The sequence below is a fragment of the Oenanthe melanoleuca genome, chromosome 15 (assembly GCF_029582105.1).
Source record: "Oenanthe melanoleuca isolate GR-GAL-2019-014 chromosome 15, OMel1.0, whole genome shotgun sequence".
In the NCBI taxonomy this organism is placed as follows: domain Eukaryota; kingdom Metazoa; phylum Chordata; class Aves; order Passeriformes; family Muscicapidae; genus Oenanthe; species Oenanthe melanoleuca.
Window position 1 is genome coordinate 3,077,093 of NC_079349.1, and position 17,605 is coordinate 3,094,697.

Below are 17,605 nucleotides of genomic sequence, written 5' to 3' on the forward strand. Positions count from 1 at the left end.
GAGCCCACACGTCTGGGACTCTGCTCGTCACCTCCAAAGGCTCCTGAGGATCAAGGAGCCTGAGCATTATTCCTGCCAGCAGCTAAAAGGATTTACAAACTGCCCAGGGCTGTAGTCACTCATCCTCAGGATTTCCAAACAGAACCCTTGGGGGAAAATCTGCCTCTTGGATTTAAAAATATGAAGCCTGTTGCAGGGTGGAAGAGTCTGCTCTGTCACAGGGAACAGAATCCCCTCCCTGCACAGCTGCTCTCTCAGAAAGGCAGAACACAAACCTCGGTCTCCCACATTCCTGCTTTTGGATCTTTTGGATACGATCTTCCTAAGATTCCTTCACAGTGTGCCTGTCACTGCAACTGCTCCACAAGAACTAAACCTACCACATTAGGGGCTGTAAATTATTTTATCTTTTGTCAATACAAGCCGAGTAATTTGTTGTTTTAGGACTCCAACAACATGTTCAGATATAATAGTAAAAAATAAAAAAATCAAAACACCTTACAGGGGTTCTGTTCCCCGCTACCACTGCCTGGCTGCAGCACGGTGTGAAGTTTGAGCAGACACATGCACAGCACAAGTCCAACCAAGTAGTTTTACACAGTATTCTGAAATACATCCTAAATGCTCTTTGTTTTCAGGGGAGAGAGCAGAATAAGAATTAAAAAGCTATATTTCCTTAGTACTGGTGGATGGATATTTCCACAGTCGTGTGACAAAATCACACCCGACAGAAATAGCAACTCTGTTAATACACTTGGCTAAAGCACGTTTCATTTCTGCTCATTCCCAAGCCTTCCCAAGTATCCTTCCCGGGTTACATAACCTTCTGTCAGCCTGCACTTCCAACCTCCCCGTGCAGGTGGCTTCCAAATTTATTTCCGAGCGCTCCCAGCACGGCTCATCCTCTCCAGCACAGAGGCTCCGGGGCAGCCCCGCGGCTCCGGCCGAGCCTCCACCCTCCCGCTGCGGCCGCTCTACCTTGTGCTGACTCGACACCTCGTCCCTGCTCCTGCCCAGCTCCTCGGCCAGTCTCACGTTCTCCTCCTGCAGAGCCTCGAGCTGCTGGGACTTGAGAGCCGCTGCCAGCTTGAGCGCTTCGCTGCGAGCACACAGAGAGCATCGTTACCATAGGAACGGGAGAGGCGAGGGGAAATGCGGGAGAGGCTGCACAGCCTGGAAAATGCACCAGCGTCACGTGGATGGGGACCGGGAACAGCGGGACAACCCCGGGACAACCCCGGGGACAATCCCAGAAACAATCCAGGGACAATCCCGGGACACACTGAGCCCGGAGCCTCCCCCTGCGCTCAGGCGCTCGGGGATGGATCCCCACGGGCAGCAGGGCTGGAGATGTTTGCAGCCTGGATTGTTCACAGAAGGCAACTCTGCGGCCAGAGATAAAAACTGAATTGCTTAAAAGCATAAAAAGAAGGAAAGGAAACTTGGGGAAAAAAAGCAACAGGGAAAAAAAACCCAGCTTAGAGCTCCACATTTAACTACTCCCTACCAGGTCTGACATCCAAAAGTGCAGGATCACAGGAAGCAAAACCTCATCTATTCCATTATTTTAACAGACACAAAACTGCAAATGAGACAAAACCAAAGCTGAATAAAAAAAGGCTTTACAGCTTTCATCAGCCTGTGTTGCTACTAATGAGTATAGTTTCCTTAAAATACGTCTATTTGCAATGAATTTTTAAAAATATTTGGCATGCTGGCTGTAATGTGTGACTAACAAAATCTTCAAGATTTGACATCTTTCAAAAAACACAAAAGATACTCTTAATTTCACTGAACAGTATTTTATTCCTCTTTTGTTTTTTTTTTAAAAAGGAGATGCAGTACTCCTCTGTGCCAATACTACAGACTTAAACCCTGACTGGAATATTAAAAATAGTTTTATAACTGTGGGAAGTAGAAGAACCTTGGAGTCAAAAACTTATTCAAGCACTTCAAAATACAAGGATCTGTTATCTCTTACTGGGCACATTTGGACAAAACTCTGATTTTAGTTCAACATCTCATGGGAACTCTTGATTTTTCAACCATTCCTTCTACCTGGTCTCACCTTGGCAAATTCCCACCCTGATCCCCCTGGGCTGGAGCAAACTGCTCCCAGCTCTAGCAGTGACTCCCCTCCTGCTGGGCAGGAACACACCTATTTCTAACCCTGGTTCCTTGCTGAGGTGCAGCATTAACCCCTCCTCTTCTTTCTTCTGGCATTAAGCACAGATTATTTAGGGTGTTAAAAAAACCCCACACCTAAAACTGGGGTCAGCGTGCCTGAATTCCCAAGGGATGGCCCTGGGAGCACCCACAGGCACTGCAGCTTTCCCTCACCCCAGCTTCTCCAAAGGACACCCTGTCCCTGTCACAGCCCCCTGCTCCAAATGCACCACATTCCCTCTGCTCTCCTCACCCTGCTCAGCAGGAATCCCTGTCACCCAGCTAATTACTGTAATTAAAACAGGGTAACACACAAAACAACTAGCAAAGATCAATTAAAACCAGACATGGTTCCCTTTCTCCCCAAGGTCTCAGCTCTGATGAGCAGAGGCCACATTCAATGTAAGGAATAACAGAATTAACCCCCTCAGAGTGATCAGGGTCCTGAGAACACCTTGTGGTGCTGGAGGCTTTCAAGGCAGCATCTCCTATAAATAATTCCTGCCTGGCAAATTACAGCCAGTACCTTTCCAAAATATCAGAGCCTCATTAGAGCAACTAGCAGTCATCTACTCTGGCATTTCCCACGAGCACTGAGGCAGAAATTGCTCCTGGAAAGAAATCCTGCCTTTCTCAAAGGGCTCTGTGCCCAAGGTTTTCCAAAGTCACCAGCACAAGCTGCCAGCCACAGCCAGACACTGAATTCTGTGAGCTGGTGGCCCCTGTGCCCTGGGGTCACCCCAGAGCTGTCAGTGGCTCAGAGCTGTCACAAAATGATAAATGGAACTACAATAATAATAATTAGCCCAAGCTGCTCTTAAGCTGTCAGTGAGATTCCAGGTCTCACTCCATGAGCCAAGAAATTCCTCTTGGAGCACAGGTGGAAAGTGGTTTGTGATTTAATGCAGGTTTGTGATTTAATGCAGGACACCTCTGAGAGCTGGGGATGTGCAGCCACTGCAGGGCAGCAACAACTGGAGTCTTTATTCCCTGTGGCAGCTTTGCTACAATGAGATTCCACAGGGAATAACTTTAAAAATTACTTTATATCAAATGCTTTCAGTCCATTTGTTTGTGTCCAGTGTTACACAGTGAGTCTGTGTATGTCAAATGTTGTTTTTCAATGAAGCAGCTCAAACAATGAACAATTAACTCGAGTTTTACAACCCATATGAAGGATTTGGTCTGCAGCATTTAGAAAATAAATACACAGTGGGACCACAGAAATGAACTTCATAAAGCCATCAATGAAAAATAAAAGCAGAGTGAAATTTCTATGAACAAAGCCACTTAAACTCCAAGTGTACTTGTAATTAAATCAGAATTCTCTTCTAATAAAGATTTTAATATCATCTCATGCCCTCAGGTGATAGAACTGTTCAACAAACAAATCATTTCAAACTATGCTCCAAGGATTTGCTTCAATTCCCTTCAGCAATTTAGTAGCAACATTCTCATGTCAAGTTTTGCTCATGCCAAACATTTAATTTTGACCTAATATCTGCTTTATAAATCAGGATACCAGAAAGGTGCTGAAAGACAATTAAAAAAATCAAAGGTAAATGTACAGAATTAACGCTGAAATACTTACAATTCTTTTTTAAGTTCTTCCACTTTCTTGTTCTCCAGATTTAGAAGCTCTTTCGATTTATTAAGTTCCTCTTCATTTTTCAGATTGTTTTGTTTAAGCATGTCCAACTTAAAGAGGAAAAAAACCCTCATTACAGCAATGAAACCACACAGTTCTCAGGAAACAACTCTCAGCCAAACAGGGGCTTGAGCTCTTCCATTTTCCATCTTTAGCCCCTAAATTAACCCAGTCTGTCTGCACTGATGTATTTATGAGACTTCCTGCATTCAAACAGAGCAGCACAAAGAATTCCAAGACCACTGGAGAGCAGTTTCCAGGAATGTGGAGACAACACCCCAAGGTAAAGCCCAAAGCACCTCACCTCCACTCACTGCTGCAGCACTCACAGCATTATTTGTTTGTTAAATGCAGAGTTTGCTGCTAACACCAGCTGTCCCCTAGATCTTTATTCCTCTAAGATAACTCATAAATTCTGCTTTTCCATACCTTATTTTCTGAGAGTCAGCAGGTTGAATGCTGTGCCTGCACCTAGAGGAAATGAATTCCTTGCAGAGATCTTGCATGGGACAAAGTGTTGGACATGGATTTCTGAGCTTGTGTCCCCCCAGGAGACACCAGGAGCTGGTGGAGCTGCTTTGTTTGCATGCAGCTCCCAGTGTGTTTATTACATAACAGATAATCTGCAGCCATTCTCGTGGCATTGCAGGACTCTGTGGATTTTTTTAATCCAGAAAGGAACCCCTCCCATATGAACGTCACCAATTCTAATTCTTGTGCTGGAAATTGCCCCTGTTCCAGCCCAGCTGTTCACTCCCAGGGCTCTGGCAGTACAGAACATCAAAGGGTGAGGGCATCCTCCCCTTCCTTGGGCTCTGGAGCAGCACAAAGTGCTGGGAAGACACAGATCCCAAAGGAACTGCTGCACCTTGCACTGACACCACATGCAAAATCCAAAATAACCATGAGCACAAAACCACGTGCATTTTCCATCACTCTGCACTCATCCACTAATTTTTCACAGTGGGAAAATGACAGAATCCTCTCCTGCCTATTTAAATTCTCTATAATTCAACAGTTGCTCTCACAAACCAGGCAAAACTTTTCACAGAAAAGCATTTAATTTGATTACTTCATTCTGCAGCTTCTGGTTTGTCTGTCTCGAGTTCTCCAAAGAGGCCAAAGTTTCAATCTTTTCTTTGTGAATGGCATCCTTCTCCCTGGCCACCTGCTCCACTGCCTGGAAAACATCTTCTGCCAGTTTGGCCACCTGGGCATAAAGGAAAGTGAGGGAAAAAAAACCCAATTATTTCCAACAGGAACTCCACCAGCAAAAGATCAATACTTTATGCACAGCTCTGTGGTTTGTCAGCTGCTTCCCAGGTAAGTAAAGGACTTCAACTGGGAATTTATTTGCATTTTGGAGATGCATAAAGTATAAAATTAACTGAAGAGAAGATTCAATTCCATGCAGAAACAGATTATAACCCCATGCTCATGTCAGCACTGAGGCATTCCCTCTGTTTTGGTTCCTGGATTTCTCATTACCACCACTGTGATTGCTCTCAGACCTCTCACCTCTTCAGGCAGTAGCAATTCAACAGATATTCACTTCCAACAGCCTGGGATATTTTCAGAAAATATGGAATTACAAAAACACAAAAATTTGGAAAACAATGGAATTTGAGACAAAGCCAATTATTGCATTATTTCAGTGCTGTTCTTTATGGCCCCATAAAGGAAACACTTCACAGTGATATTAAAATACTTAGGCAGGTGTAATCTACAGGATCTCCTGATTCCAATTTGCATTCAATGTGATTTTCTGGGCTTCAAGCCATACAAACTGAAAATCAAAGTATTTCATAAAGAATTTGTTGGTGGTGAATACAAAACACTTCTGTGAATAAAAAGAACACCAGAATTGCCAATGTCTTTCCCATTCTCTCACACGGCTTTTATCCAATTACATTTACAGGAGCAGCACTTTGTATTTTTTGGAGTAACTCAGATTTTTAGTTTGCTGTAATTGAACATAAAATTGCACACAGATCCAGTTTAGAACCTTATCTATTACTACTTTAGATTTTAAGCTGCAGAGTACTTCACCAGAAGGAGCTGCTCAATGTCTCCTACCAGATTCAGGGAACACAACTTCCTTTTATTCACAGTTTATGTTGTTTTCTTGCAACATTCAGCAACAACAGAGGTTTTTGTAGTTAAAAATATTTTAAAAAAACCCAAGCAAACATAAAGTGTCTTTCAGACTCATAGTTGCAACTTGCAACAACCCCCAAATACCATACTGAGAGAGCCCACAGCTGCAGTGTGTTATGAAGTGCTGAGTGTGCAGACAAGTGCAGAGAGGACACCAGGGGTTAGTGCTCAGGATTAGTAGAATCAGCCCCAGACTTGATTTTAACTATGAATTTCAATACCTCTGGATTCTGTACTATTGCTTGGGTCTGGAGAATCTCAAGTTCTTTTACTTTCAAAATGAGATTGTTCATTTGCTCCTGCAGCATCTGACTTTGGCCCTGAGACTCCAGCAATTTGCCTGAGAGGTCACTATTAGTTTGCTCTAAAAGTTTAACCTCCTCGCACAGTCTGCAATAATCCTGGGAGGATTTCCCCTTCTCATCCACCGCTCCCTCCTTACTGATGACCAGACTTCCCTGCTTATCCCTCAGGCTCTCCAGCTCCTGGAACAACTCATTTTCCTCCTCTCTCATCAGCTCCATCTCGTGTTCAAGCATATCCATCTTCCTGAAGATGGAGCTGTGCAGGCCCCGGTATGCTGCTACTGAGCTCAACAAGGAGGCAAGGTCACCCTTCAGCTGCTCCATGCTGGGCTCCTCTTTCTCTGCATGGGCAGCTCCTTCCTCTTTCATTACTTCCATCAGCTTCATTTCAGATTTTTCTTTCTCTTGAATTAAAAGTGTTTTCTCAGCCAGAATCTCTTTATTTTTCTCTTTCAGCTGTTCTAGCTCCTTCTCTAAGCAGCAGATGTTCCTCTGAAGTTCTGTACGTCCCAATAGAAAGGATTTCTCCTCCCGTTTTCGAGCTTCCTTTTCAAAGCTTAAGGTTTTTTTTGTAAGAGCAACCTCTTTGTTTAATTTCTGACACTCCTCCTGCAGCTCATCCCTCTCCTTGGTCACCATCTCCCTGGCAAAGGTGCAGGTCTCCAAGGAAGATGACAGGACCTGCTTGGTGTATGATGCAGCAGCCAGCTCACCTTCTAATGCTCTTTTATCATCCTGGGCCTCCTTCAGAAGATTGGAAAGGTCACATTTACAGGCCATTAACTCTTGATTTTCTGCAGTCTTCTTACTGAGTTCTCCCTTCAGGGCTTCAATGGAATTTTGGAGTGTGGCATTCTCTTGAGCCAGAGCATTCTTGGATGAGAGGTCCAGCTCACGTTCTCTCTTGAGATCAGAAACAGCCTTTGCACAAGACTTGCTTTCATCAAGAAGCTCCAAGTATTTTGTCTCCAGTTGCTTCTTCTCTTGGAGAAGAGCTTCATTGTGCTTTTCAAACTGCAATGACTTCTGAAGGATAGATTCCTTCTCCAAGGTCAGTTTGTTCATTTTCTCAGTGCAGATTCTCTCACAAAGCTCAGCATCTGCTGAGGCCTTCTCCAGCTTCTCAGCAATTGTCTTCTTTTCATTGAGAAGTTGCTCCATTTCAGCCAAAAGCCTCTGTTCTGAAGAGGAAAGAGCCTCTTTCTCTTGATGTAACTGATTACATTCCAAACTCAGTGTGTCTCTTGAAGCTCTCACTTCCTCAAGACAGCAAGTGACACTGGCAAGGGAATTCTCCAGCTCCCTGGTGTCTTTCATGGCTTTGCTGAGCTGTGTTTGCATCTCCTCTTCTATCGCTTTTAACACTTGGTTTTCACTGACTGCACTGTCTAAACTCACTTGCAGCTTTTCTGTGCCTTTGAGGAGCATCTCCTTCTCTTCCTGCAGGTCCAGCAAGACCCTGCCCAGCTCCTTTTCCAGGGCTTCGTGTCTGTCTTGAAGAGCCAAGAGCTCTCCTAGGGCTGAATCTCTCTCTGCAGTCAGAGCTGACACTTGCTGCTGGAGCTCCCTTTGGTCTCTGGCAAGGGCCTCACAAGAACTTCCCAGCTTCTGGATAACATCATCTTTGTCTTTTAGAATGGCATCTTTCTCTTCCAAAAGTGTCTTCTGATAATTCTCCAGCTCCTCCCATTCTCTGACACGTTTCTGACATGCCACATCCATGGCATCATTGCTGGCCTGAAGCTCCTCCAGCTTTTGGAACAAGGTTACCTCCAAGGACTGGAGAGCCTCATTTTCCAGAGCTGCCCTCAACAGCTTTGCCTGCACTGCCTCCAGTTCAGAGAGTAATTTGCTTTTCTCAGAAACCAATGCTCCCTTTTCTGTGCTCTCCTGCTGACTTTTGGCCTCAGCTTCTTCCTTCTGTTTTAGGATTCTTTCATTTTCTGCCTTGAGTTCTTCTTGGTCTTGTTGCATTAGTGAAATCTTTGATTCCAATTCTTTAAGTTTTGTTAACAAGGGACCTCTCTCTAATTTTAAAGTATTCCCCTCCTGTGCCAAAGTCTCTTTTTCTGATATCAAAGCCCTCATCTTGTCTGACATTTGTTCGATTTCTTTTCTGGATGAAGCTAACACAGAGCTTAAGGACTAAAGAAATAAAGTCGGGGAGAAGGGAAAACAAAAATCAAGTCAAGCAGACGAATGAGAAATGTGCTTTAAGGGCAAATAGAGCAACTGTAATTTCAGTTTTAAAAGTGTATACACTGACACACAGTGCCTCTTTGAACTCAACTGCTGACAGACACCCCTGTTACATTACAGAACGAGCATCACCTGCAAGATTTTAGTGGCTAAATAATATAATAAAAAATCATGGTTTAAAGGTTCCTTCATCCAAAATTTCATGTCATTTATAAAACTACTCTCAATAAATTGACTGTAAATTATTCAAAAGAAGAGCCACAGAATGATTTCATGAGACTTTAAGTGGATTAAAATGCACAGAGCTCTATTAGAAACTGACTTCCAATTCTCAGTTTCACCTCCTCATGATTCTCTCAAAAAGATGTTGTCATGACCCCTTTAATTCTGAACACCACATCAGTGCTTCAATACTGTGTGTCAATTTATACACTAAATAATTTGCTAATCATACAGCAAAGATTATAGCAAATAATTGCTGAGGGATGAAAGCAAGCAGTAAAGTAAAAGAAATGGGAGGAAAAATTAAAATTGCTAAAGTCAAGCTACACACTGAATAGCTGCAGATCATACTACAAAACAAAAGGTGTGTAGCACTTTTAAATGAAGTAGCTCACAATGCTACTAAAATCCAAGAATATGAAAAACCAAGAAATGACATCTGGCTCCAACTGGCTGTGCTGAGCCAGATCTATGAACATAAAATGTTAACTGATATCAAAGAACTGTATTTCATCAACTCTGGTGTAACTGAGAGAAGAATTAATAACCAGTTTGTCCTGTGGGCTTCTCCTCCCTAACCCATACCCACATACCCTGGAAAAGTTCAAAACAGGAACACTGCAAAAATCTGGCTATGAAAGGTTGAAGCAGAGAGAAAATACTGAGACAGAAAATTTAAACTTTAAGTCACTTGCAGAGTGACAAAAGCCACTTACTCTGGCCTGCTCTGCTTGTTTCTGCAGCTCCTCAGCTTGTGCCTCCAGCTCACTGTTTTTCCTCTGGGCACTTTTCAGTGCCTCTTCTGCATCCAGCAGGTTCTGCTTAAACCCTTGGATATCTGCATCGTGTTTAGCCACCAGCTCGGAAGTTTCTATTTCGTGCTTGGCCTGAAGATCTTTGTATTGATGCTGGCTGGTCTCAATCTGCTTTTTCTGGTGGAAGATAAAGCAGTAAAACACAGTTCAAGCAGCAGTGGCACCACATTTCTGCAGTTTTAGTGCTTTTAAAGTCGTTCTTACCATGTCTGTTAATTGATCCTGCAGAGTTTTCAGTTCTGCTTGATGAATCCTGAGAGTTTCCTGCTGACTCTGCTCAGCCTTCTGTGTTGTCTGCTCCACGTTTTTCTCAAGCTGAGCAGCCTTTTCATTTGCTTTTGTAAGCTCAAGTTGTATTTGCTCCAACTGCCTGCAAAGACCAAATGAAAGAACATCACTTTTTGCTGACAGCACCACAAGCACAGAGATGAAAGAGCCAAGATTGTGCTGAAGTTCTATATTCTGACCAAGCATTTAAAGAGATTTCATTATTTAACAAACAGAGAATGTTCTGCTAAATTCAGTATACAAAGAGAAGACCAAGTTACTTTGCCCCCAGTACAGGGTTTTGTAAGGTAAAGAACAACTACTGTACATAAAATTTTTATTTGGAAAAAATCTCCACATTTTCTCTCACAAAAATGTGACTCAAGTCTTTTATATATCTAAATAAACTGAATTTTTCAGGTCATCAAATAATCATGAAGCACAATCACAAAACAGTCTGGATTATTCAAGAGGTCATTTACTCTGGGCAATGAGAAGCACATTATGTAAGAATTTTGGAATTATCAGTTTTGGATGCTCTTCAAATCATTCCCAGGAGACTGTTTTGATTGATTTAGCTTGCTAGAATAAGCTCACTTGTCATATCAATGTGACACTCAGGAGCATCTTGTTCAGATATTTACAGAAAAATAAAATGAGAAGCTGGTAGTGTGGGAGTGGAGATGTGATGTGACAGTGCTCTGACAGTGATGAAATACCTTTCTTTTAACCTCAGCTCATCGTTCATTCTTGTGAGCTGGGCAGAGCTGTCTCCTGAGGACTTCATGATCTCTGCAATGTCATTTTCAAGTTTGGCTTTTGCTTCTATCAGCTGCTGCTCCCTCTCCTCTCGCTCCCTCAGCTTTCTCTCCATCTCTGAGCAAAACAAAGGTGGTTAAGCTGTAAATTTCAGAGGAAGGGTATGCAAAGAACAGCTAGAAAACTGTAAAGAACTAAAACCAGCAATACTGATGCTCCAGACCTCACAGATCACCCCTTTAAAATGAATAATGATGATTGATTGAACTGGTAACTGCAGCAAAAGGTTAAGGACTCTTCAGAAACAGCAAGGAGGAGCTGGCCATGAGCCCTTTGATTCAGAAGTGATTCACTTCAGGCCATGAGATGTTGGTACAAGTTCTGCTGTCTCAGAGGGGAAGGAAGAATTGGAGTAAGAGACCTGCAGGTCTTGCAGGTGAAGGCACTCATCAGCTGTTCAGCAGAGCAGCAGAAAATGAACAAGGAAGGCAACACCAAGCTACAGTGAAAAAATGCCTGAGGCCAGGGCAGGCACTGCCAGGGGCAAGGGCACCCCTTGGGATCACTTCTCCTGAGCCAACAGCCAGGCAAGTTTTGCTGCAGGGCACAAATCCTGCTTTTACACAGATGCACAAGGAGAAAAGCACAGCAAAGCCTCCTGCAGGCTACAGGAGCCAAGCCAGAGCACAAAGCTGAGGCATTTCCAGAACATTCCATGTCATCCCTCCTTACCAGTCAAACTAGACTTGAACTGCTCCAGTTCTGAAGACATGAGTGCAAACTGCTCTTCTTTTTGGTTCAGCTTTTTCACCGTTTCTAGGCAAGTAAAATTTGGAAAACAAGGTTAGTAACTACTTAATTGCAGACAATTCCACCTACTGGCAAGGTATGTTACCCTTCAGAGAGGCTACAAATAATCCTGTCCTTTCCTCAGCCACTGAAACTGCTGCACCATCAGCTATGAGCTTGAAAGTGTTTAAAAAAGCCATTTTGTTGGCATTCAATTTCTGCAGCTTTCTAGTTCTCTGTTTATTTTAGCAGCACATACCTTGCATAGCTTGTTGAACATTCTCTGCTTCATCAGCTGCACTAGTAAACTTTTCTTTCTGAAAAAATGATAAATACTTAAGGTAAGTTTTGGTTGTAACAGTACAGCTCAACCACTGAATTTGTATTAGGTCTTTTTCATGTACAAGTAGAACAGTCTTTGCTCCTATCATAAACAGATCTCAAGTTTTTGAGTTACAGCCTAACACAGATCTTCCCTTGCCTTGGCTGCAAGTCCCTCAACATTTAAAGCAACTCCTCCACCAGCTGCCACAGAGCCCAGGGTGGGAAACAAGAATTTGGGGTTTCTATCCCTGCTGCTCCCAGGCTGCACAGGGACACCTGCAGCCCTGTGAGCCTCTCCTACCAGAGTTTTCCAGTTTGACCAGCAGGAATTAATGCCAGACAATGAAGAAAATGGAAAATTTTCAGGAAGGCAAGTGAGGCTCTTCCACCAAGTTTGAATATTTACTATTGGCCATGGAAAGACCAAAAATCCCACTGTTTTGTTACTAATGCCAGTGTAGTTCCTAAGGGAAACCCCACACAACAACACAGTATTTAGAAATGTATTTAAATGAGAAATGTCTTTTAAAACCATTTATAAGAAATGTGTAGCAAGCATTAATTGGTACAACAGCTACAAAAAAGGGCCATTAAGTGTTCCTTAAATGAGCAGTCTAAATTTAAACTGCTGCTGCTTTTGATTTGGTTTAATTTTATCTGCAATCCATAAATAGATGAATTCTATTTAGACAAAACACCTGATAACAGAGGACTGAAATGCTCTTTTTATTCTGAGACAGATCTCATTAGCCATGAACCCTTTCCATTTTTTCCACCAGTAAAACTCCTTTGGCAGGCTTTGCTCAGAGCTGATCCACAGATTTCCATTACACTCTCACCATGAAACCCAAAATCCAAAGAATAAAGTCAAAATTTTTGGGTGTTACTCACCAAAACTTGAAGTTCCTTTTCCAAAGAATCTTTAACTTGATTTACTGCACTCAAGTTTTTCTCAAGGTCAAGAAGCTTTTGCTCTTTGCCCTGCAGTTCTTTGGCCAGATTACTGGCCTAACAAAGGTGATGAAATGGAGTAAAATAAAATGACAAACATGAATGAAAAATTAGGAAAATTAAAAGGTGAATCTGAAAGAAAAAGCTGTAATATTAAAATCACTCTAAGATGAAAAATTAAAAAAAAAGAAGAAAAAATCATGATGGGTTAACTGAGTGAAGCTGATTTCCACTATGACTACATACATCACAGCACTAATTGCATCTTGGAATAGATTTGAAATAATTAAAAATTAGTTCTTCTGGCATTAATTGTGAATAAATTATTTAATGGCAGACATTTTTGAAAACACAATTTCTAATTTTCAGCATTAGTTCAGTTAGTAGTTTTGGTTTTTTATTGTTTTCATTGTTTGAACTGATTGATTTGTGCTTCAATTGGCTGATCAGATCAATACATACACACAGGGAGGGAAGGGCTCTGTACCACACCCAGGGGTAGTGCAGAAACCCAGTGTGGCCTCAAAGAGAGTCAAAGGTAAAAATCTGATATCTTGGAACCACCTGTGAAGAGTTCAGGAAAGCTTTTTCCAGTTATTTTCCCACTACTCTTCACTACCACCAGCTTTACAACCATCAGAGGTGTTTCATCCAAACCCAAGGGAAGTCCTGGATCAAGCTGCACTCTGTGGTTCCAAAGTGCTGGGAAATCCCTGCAGAGCCTGGGCTTAAAGAAAAGCTCCACCAGGATTTGTGTGCTTTCTTTTGTTTTAAGAGCCTCTTCCTTGTCAGAGGAGGGGAAAGGTAATGAAGGAAATATTTCCCCACTGAGTCTCAAGTCCCCTTGTCTGTCCCCAAAGGTTAAAGCCTTTAGATGTGTAGACACTTCTCCCAAACAAGCCAACCAAGTAATTTGTCCATAACAGGAAGACTTCAGCACAGACATGCCTAAATCTGCAGCAAGGAAGTGCAGAAGGAATTTTTTTCCTTTTGCTTATTGGTGCAGGTGGAGCAGCAGAAACCTGTTGAGACATGACCCAGTTAATGCTCCTCTAAACCTCCTCAGATGGTCCCAAGATACACATTCAGTAAAACCTGGTTTTTCTGTGATGTATTTCCTATAGCAGATTAAAACAATGTACAAATGTAAAATAAAAGCAAAGGAAAACTAAAAAGATGGATGTTGATACAAACCTGGCTAATTCCATCACCCTTTTCAGTCTCTAAAGTCTGAATTTGTTTCTCAGCTGCCTCAAGCTGCTTGCTAAGTTTCTCAATTTCCAATTTACCTTCAGAATTGGCTTTCTCAAGTGCAGCAAGGTCCAAAAGCTTTTCTTCAGCAGCTTTGATCTGTGGTGTAAGACTATCAATAACTTTGGTTTGTTCATTGTACTTGGCTTGCAGTACCTCTAGCTCCTTTACCTTTATCTCAGCTTCCTGCAATTTGTTTAAAGTGTCTTCCATTTCTACTAGATGCTGATCTTCCACACTTTCCAGTTTGGTCTTCAGGCTTTCCAGGTTTTGCTCTTTCTCCTCCGTGACCGCCACCAGTTTTGCTTTCAGCGACTCGATCTCTTTCAAGTGATGAGATCTCTCATTTTCCTGCTTCACTTTTAAATTTGCCATTTCATTCTCATAGTCTAATTTCATCTTCTCAATCTGAGTCTTTAACTCTGCAAATTCTGCTGTCTGAGCCCCAACACCTTTGCTGAAAGAAACTTTCAGCTCTTCCATTGCTTGCTGATGGGAGGCAATTGCAGATTCCAGCTTGGATTTCCACAGCTCTATCACATCAGAGTTCTCCTTGTTGGCGTGGTCCAGCTTGCTTTTCAAGGATTCATTTTCTTTTGCTATTCTCTCATTTGAAGCTGAAAGGGCCTTGATCTCTTTCTGCAAGGCTTCCTCACTAAGGCCAAACTTCTCTTTCAGCGAGTTCATCTCGTTCTGATGCTCTTTGCCAGCTGCTGCCATTTTTTCTTGCAAAGAACTGATTTCTTGCAGCAAGGAGAGAGAAGTGTCCACGTCGTCGATGTGTTTGCTGGAATCCAGCCTCCCTCGGAGCTCAGCCACTTCCTTCACCCTCAGTGCCAGGTCCCTCTCCAGCTCCATGATCCGGGACTTTTCTGACACTGTGGCCACCTGTGATCAACAGCATTTGAAGAAAAGAAGAATTATAAAAGACACATTTCAGACAAAGAAACTCAGGCCTTGATGAAAAGCTTCCACTGAGCGATGCAAATTGCTTCAAAAAGGGAAAATGTCCACAATCCATATGACAAACATCTTCTATTGTCTATCAACACAGAACTCACTAAAATTTGTTCTTCTGGTATTATCTGGGAATAACTTGCTAAAAAACTTACAAACCACCTTAAATGGTATTATCAATTATTAACAAAATGTTCCTCAGAACCATTTTAAGGCAGACTGGAAAAGAATGGAGAACCTTGAAGTCTTTGTTGAAATAATTCCTTCCAAATTCATCTCACACCAGCTACAAGACTGTTAGAGAAAATGACAAACCCATTTTGAACTGATAAATCCTCTGAAAACCCTTCTACACCTGCTTCATTCTCTCTGAAGAAGTGTCCTCACACTCTCTGAGCTTTTCACTGGGTGTTGGAGCAGTTTTTGCTACAGCAAAGCTCCAAGAATTAATTCTAATTAGGAAGTTACTGCTTTGACCTCCTGGAAATGCTATCACTTACCCACAGCTGCTCTCTAAAAGTGCTTATTCTAAATTAAATTGTTGGCTTTATATTCACCCGGGAGTTTTTGATTCATCCCACCTGACCTTCAAGAAAATCCCCATGTGTGAGCATGAATGTATGTGTGTGTATATATATTTAAGAATTGACATCTGTTGAACTTCTGACTAGGTGCAAAGTATGTCAGTAATATTCTGACAGGCAACAGCATTACTAATTACTGGGATATCCATTAAAAGATTATATCATTGGTGGAGAAAAAGAGCTAAAAAGCCACTGCAAACCATGATTTAGCAAAGTAAGTAGTGCAGCAGCTACTGGAGAGCTCAAAAACCAAGCCCCAAATTCTCAGTCTGCATTGTTCAATCCTAGGTTTTTTGGGTTTAATGAACTCTGTTGATTTTTAAAATGAGATACTGAATGTTCCTTTCTATCAACTCATCCTGCCACTTTTGGATCCAAGGATTACTTTTGCAGTGTGAAGACATCTTACCTGAGTTCTTCCACGAGTCACACGTCCAGGCACACAAACACACCCCACGGAAGCTCAAAATTAATCTAATTTTTTACAGTGTTCCAGCTGTGGCTACGGCAGGAGCAAGGACCTGTTCCAGCACGTGTCACCCCCGGCATTGTGCCACCAGAAATCTTCCACAACACAGATCAGGCTCGTTATTCAAACAGGGAAAACCATTACCCTAGTGTCTTCTAACTCCCTCTGGAGTTTGTCAGCTTTGGTCTTTTCAAAGAGCAGGCTCTGTTCAAGCTCCTTAATGCGGGCATGCTCCAGTTTGGTCTGCGTCTGTTAGTGGAGAGGGAGAGGAAGAGAACACAACGGTGCCACCATCACATGCCAGCACAAGAGGAGGAGCCACATGCAGGCCGTGCTGCCAGAGCCTTCTAACAGGTGAGCAGAGAGGATGCAAGGGCTGGGAAATGGACAGGGGAGTCTATGGATGAGGAGGATGGGCTCGAGGTGGGAATGGATGGGTGTGTAAAAATGAAATCAAATGTGTAAAATAAATAAATGAATCAATGAATAGCGAACGGAGGAATGTGAACAAAAAAAGTTTCATGCAGCTGAGTAGAAGTTATTTATCAGTACGGGAAGTTTTGAGCACAAATTAGAATAGTTATGTCAAATATATATATTTGTGCATATATATCTCTTCCTGTTCTAAAAGGATGGTAAATCCCTTGTCATCCCACTACCTTTTTCCTTTTTTCTGATTTTATTAAAGAATACTTATTAACAAGGGGATAAAAATTCTCCACTGAAGCTCATGTAACAAATCAAAACTTTAACTTTCTTTTTTTGATAGTAGGTGTCTCTAAGTCTCAGCCATAAAAATGCTTCTGGCCAAGACCTGGGAACATGAAGGTTCCTCTGTCACTATGGTTTGAATTATCTGAACAGAAACACAAAGTGAATGGTTGCCTGTAACTCCAAAACCCTCCTCTTTTTTCCCCTCTTCTCCTCTTTCAGGAAGGAAGCAAGTAACAAGATTTCTTAAAACCAGATAAAAAAGTGAATCAGCCTGGTTGCTCTGCAGTTACTGATGTCTAAATATGTTGAAGAATATGCGGAAGTAAGAAAAAAGTAAGATCTTTGGAAATCTAACAGGTTCCTAAAGAGAAGCAGATGAACCCAAGTGAGCAGGCACCTCCTGCCTTTTGCTTACAAACAGAATTTTTAGCAAGAACACAGAATATTTGATATTTTGGCTTGATATCCAGATACTCCCTGGGGCCTGCAAGAGAGCCTGAAGTTTGGGAGATACAGGGAAAGTCCAGCAGGTAATTCAAACCTGACCTGCACCTCTGAAGTAGGGAAGAGGAAAAAATGAAAGAGAAGTATGAAGATGGGGATGAGCCTCTTGTCTGCTTCTCCAAACACAGATTTCCTTCTTGCAGCAGCAAGTTCTTCCTTCCCAAACGCATCCAGACATCCAAGGGGGTTGATTTTTTAAACAGCTGAAAATAGTTGGCCATGTTACTGTGGAGTTCCTTGGTCCACAAACACTGAGAAGTTGCTTCTTAGATTTGTTGATGTTTTAATTCTGTAGCAGTTTCTATCCCAGTGGAAGATCTTCAGGGTGTAACAAGCAAAAATGCTCCACAAGAATACAGATTATTCTTTTTCCTGCCCACAGCCTTTGAAAATGGAATTAAGTATTCTAAGGGAAATAATATTTAATAAGTGGCTACAATTCAGTTTTCTCTCTGACACAGGTTAGTGTTAGTTCTGATCCACAACCAAATTGTAAATAAGTCTGAAAAACAATCTACTTTAAA

General features: G+C 42.1%; 1 protein-coding gene across 5 annotated transcripts in view; it reads right to left on the reverse strand.

Moving 5' to 3' along the window:
* CLIP1 (CAP-Gly domain containing linker protein 1) overlaps positions 1–17,605 on the reverse strand; it is a 60,899-nt gene that overhangs the window by 10,621 nt on the left and 32,673 nt on the right. For 3 of the 5 annotated variants that reach the window (XM_056503902.1, XM_056503901.1, XM_056503903.1), the window contains 10 exons: positions 13,797–14,741; positions 12,543–12,659; positions 11,587–11,644; positions 11,271–11,354; positions 10,499–10,655; positions 9,717–9,882; positions 9,414–9,629; positions 4,887–5,024; positions 3,758–3,864; positions 979–1,099 (listed from right to left, as the gene is read on the reverse strand). In XM_056503902.1, coding sequence (XP_056359877.1) covers positions 979–1,099; positions 3,758–3,864; positions 4,887–5,024; positions 9,414–9,629; positions 9,717–9,882; positions 10,499–10,655; positions 11,271–11,354; positions 11,587–11,644; positions 12,543–12,659; positions 13,797–14,741 — 2,109 coding nt within the window. Of the gene's footprint in view, positions 1–978; positions 1,100–3,757; positions 3,865–4,886; positions 5,025–6,207; positions 8,422–9,413; positions 9,630–9,716; positions 9,883–10,498; positions 10,656–11,270; positions 11,355–11,586; positions 11,645–12,542; positions 12,660–13,796; positions 14,742–17,605 lie in introns of all 5 variants that reach the window. The other 2 variants (XM_056503905.1, XM_056503904.1) reach the window with 2 other exon arrangements.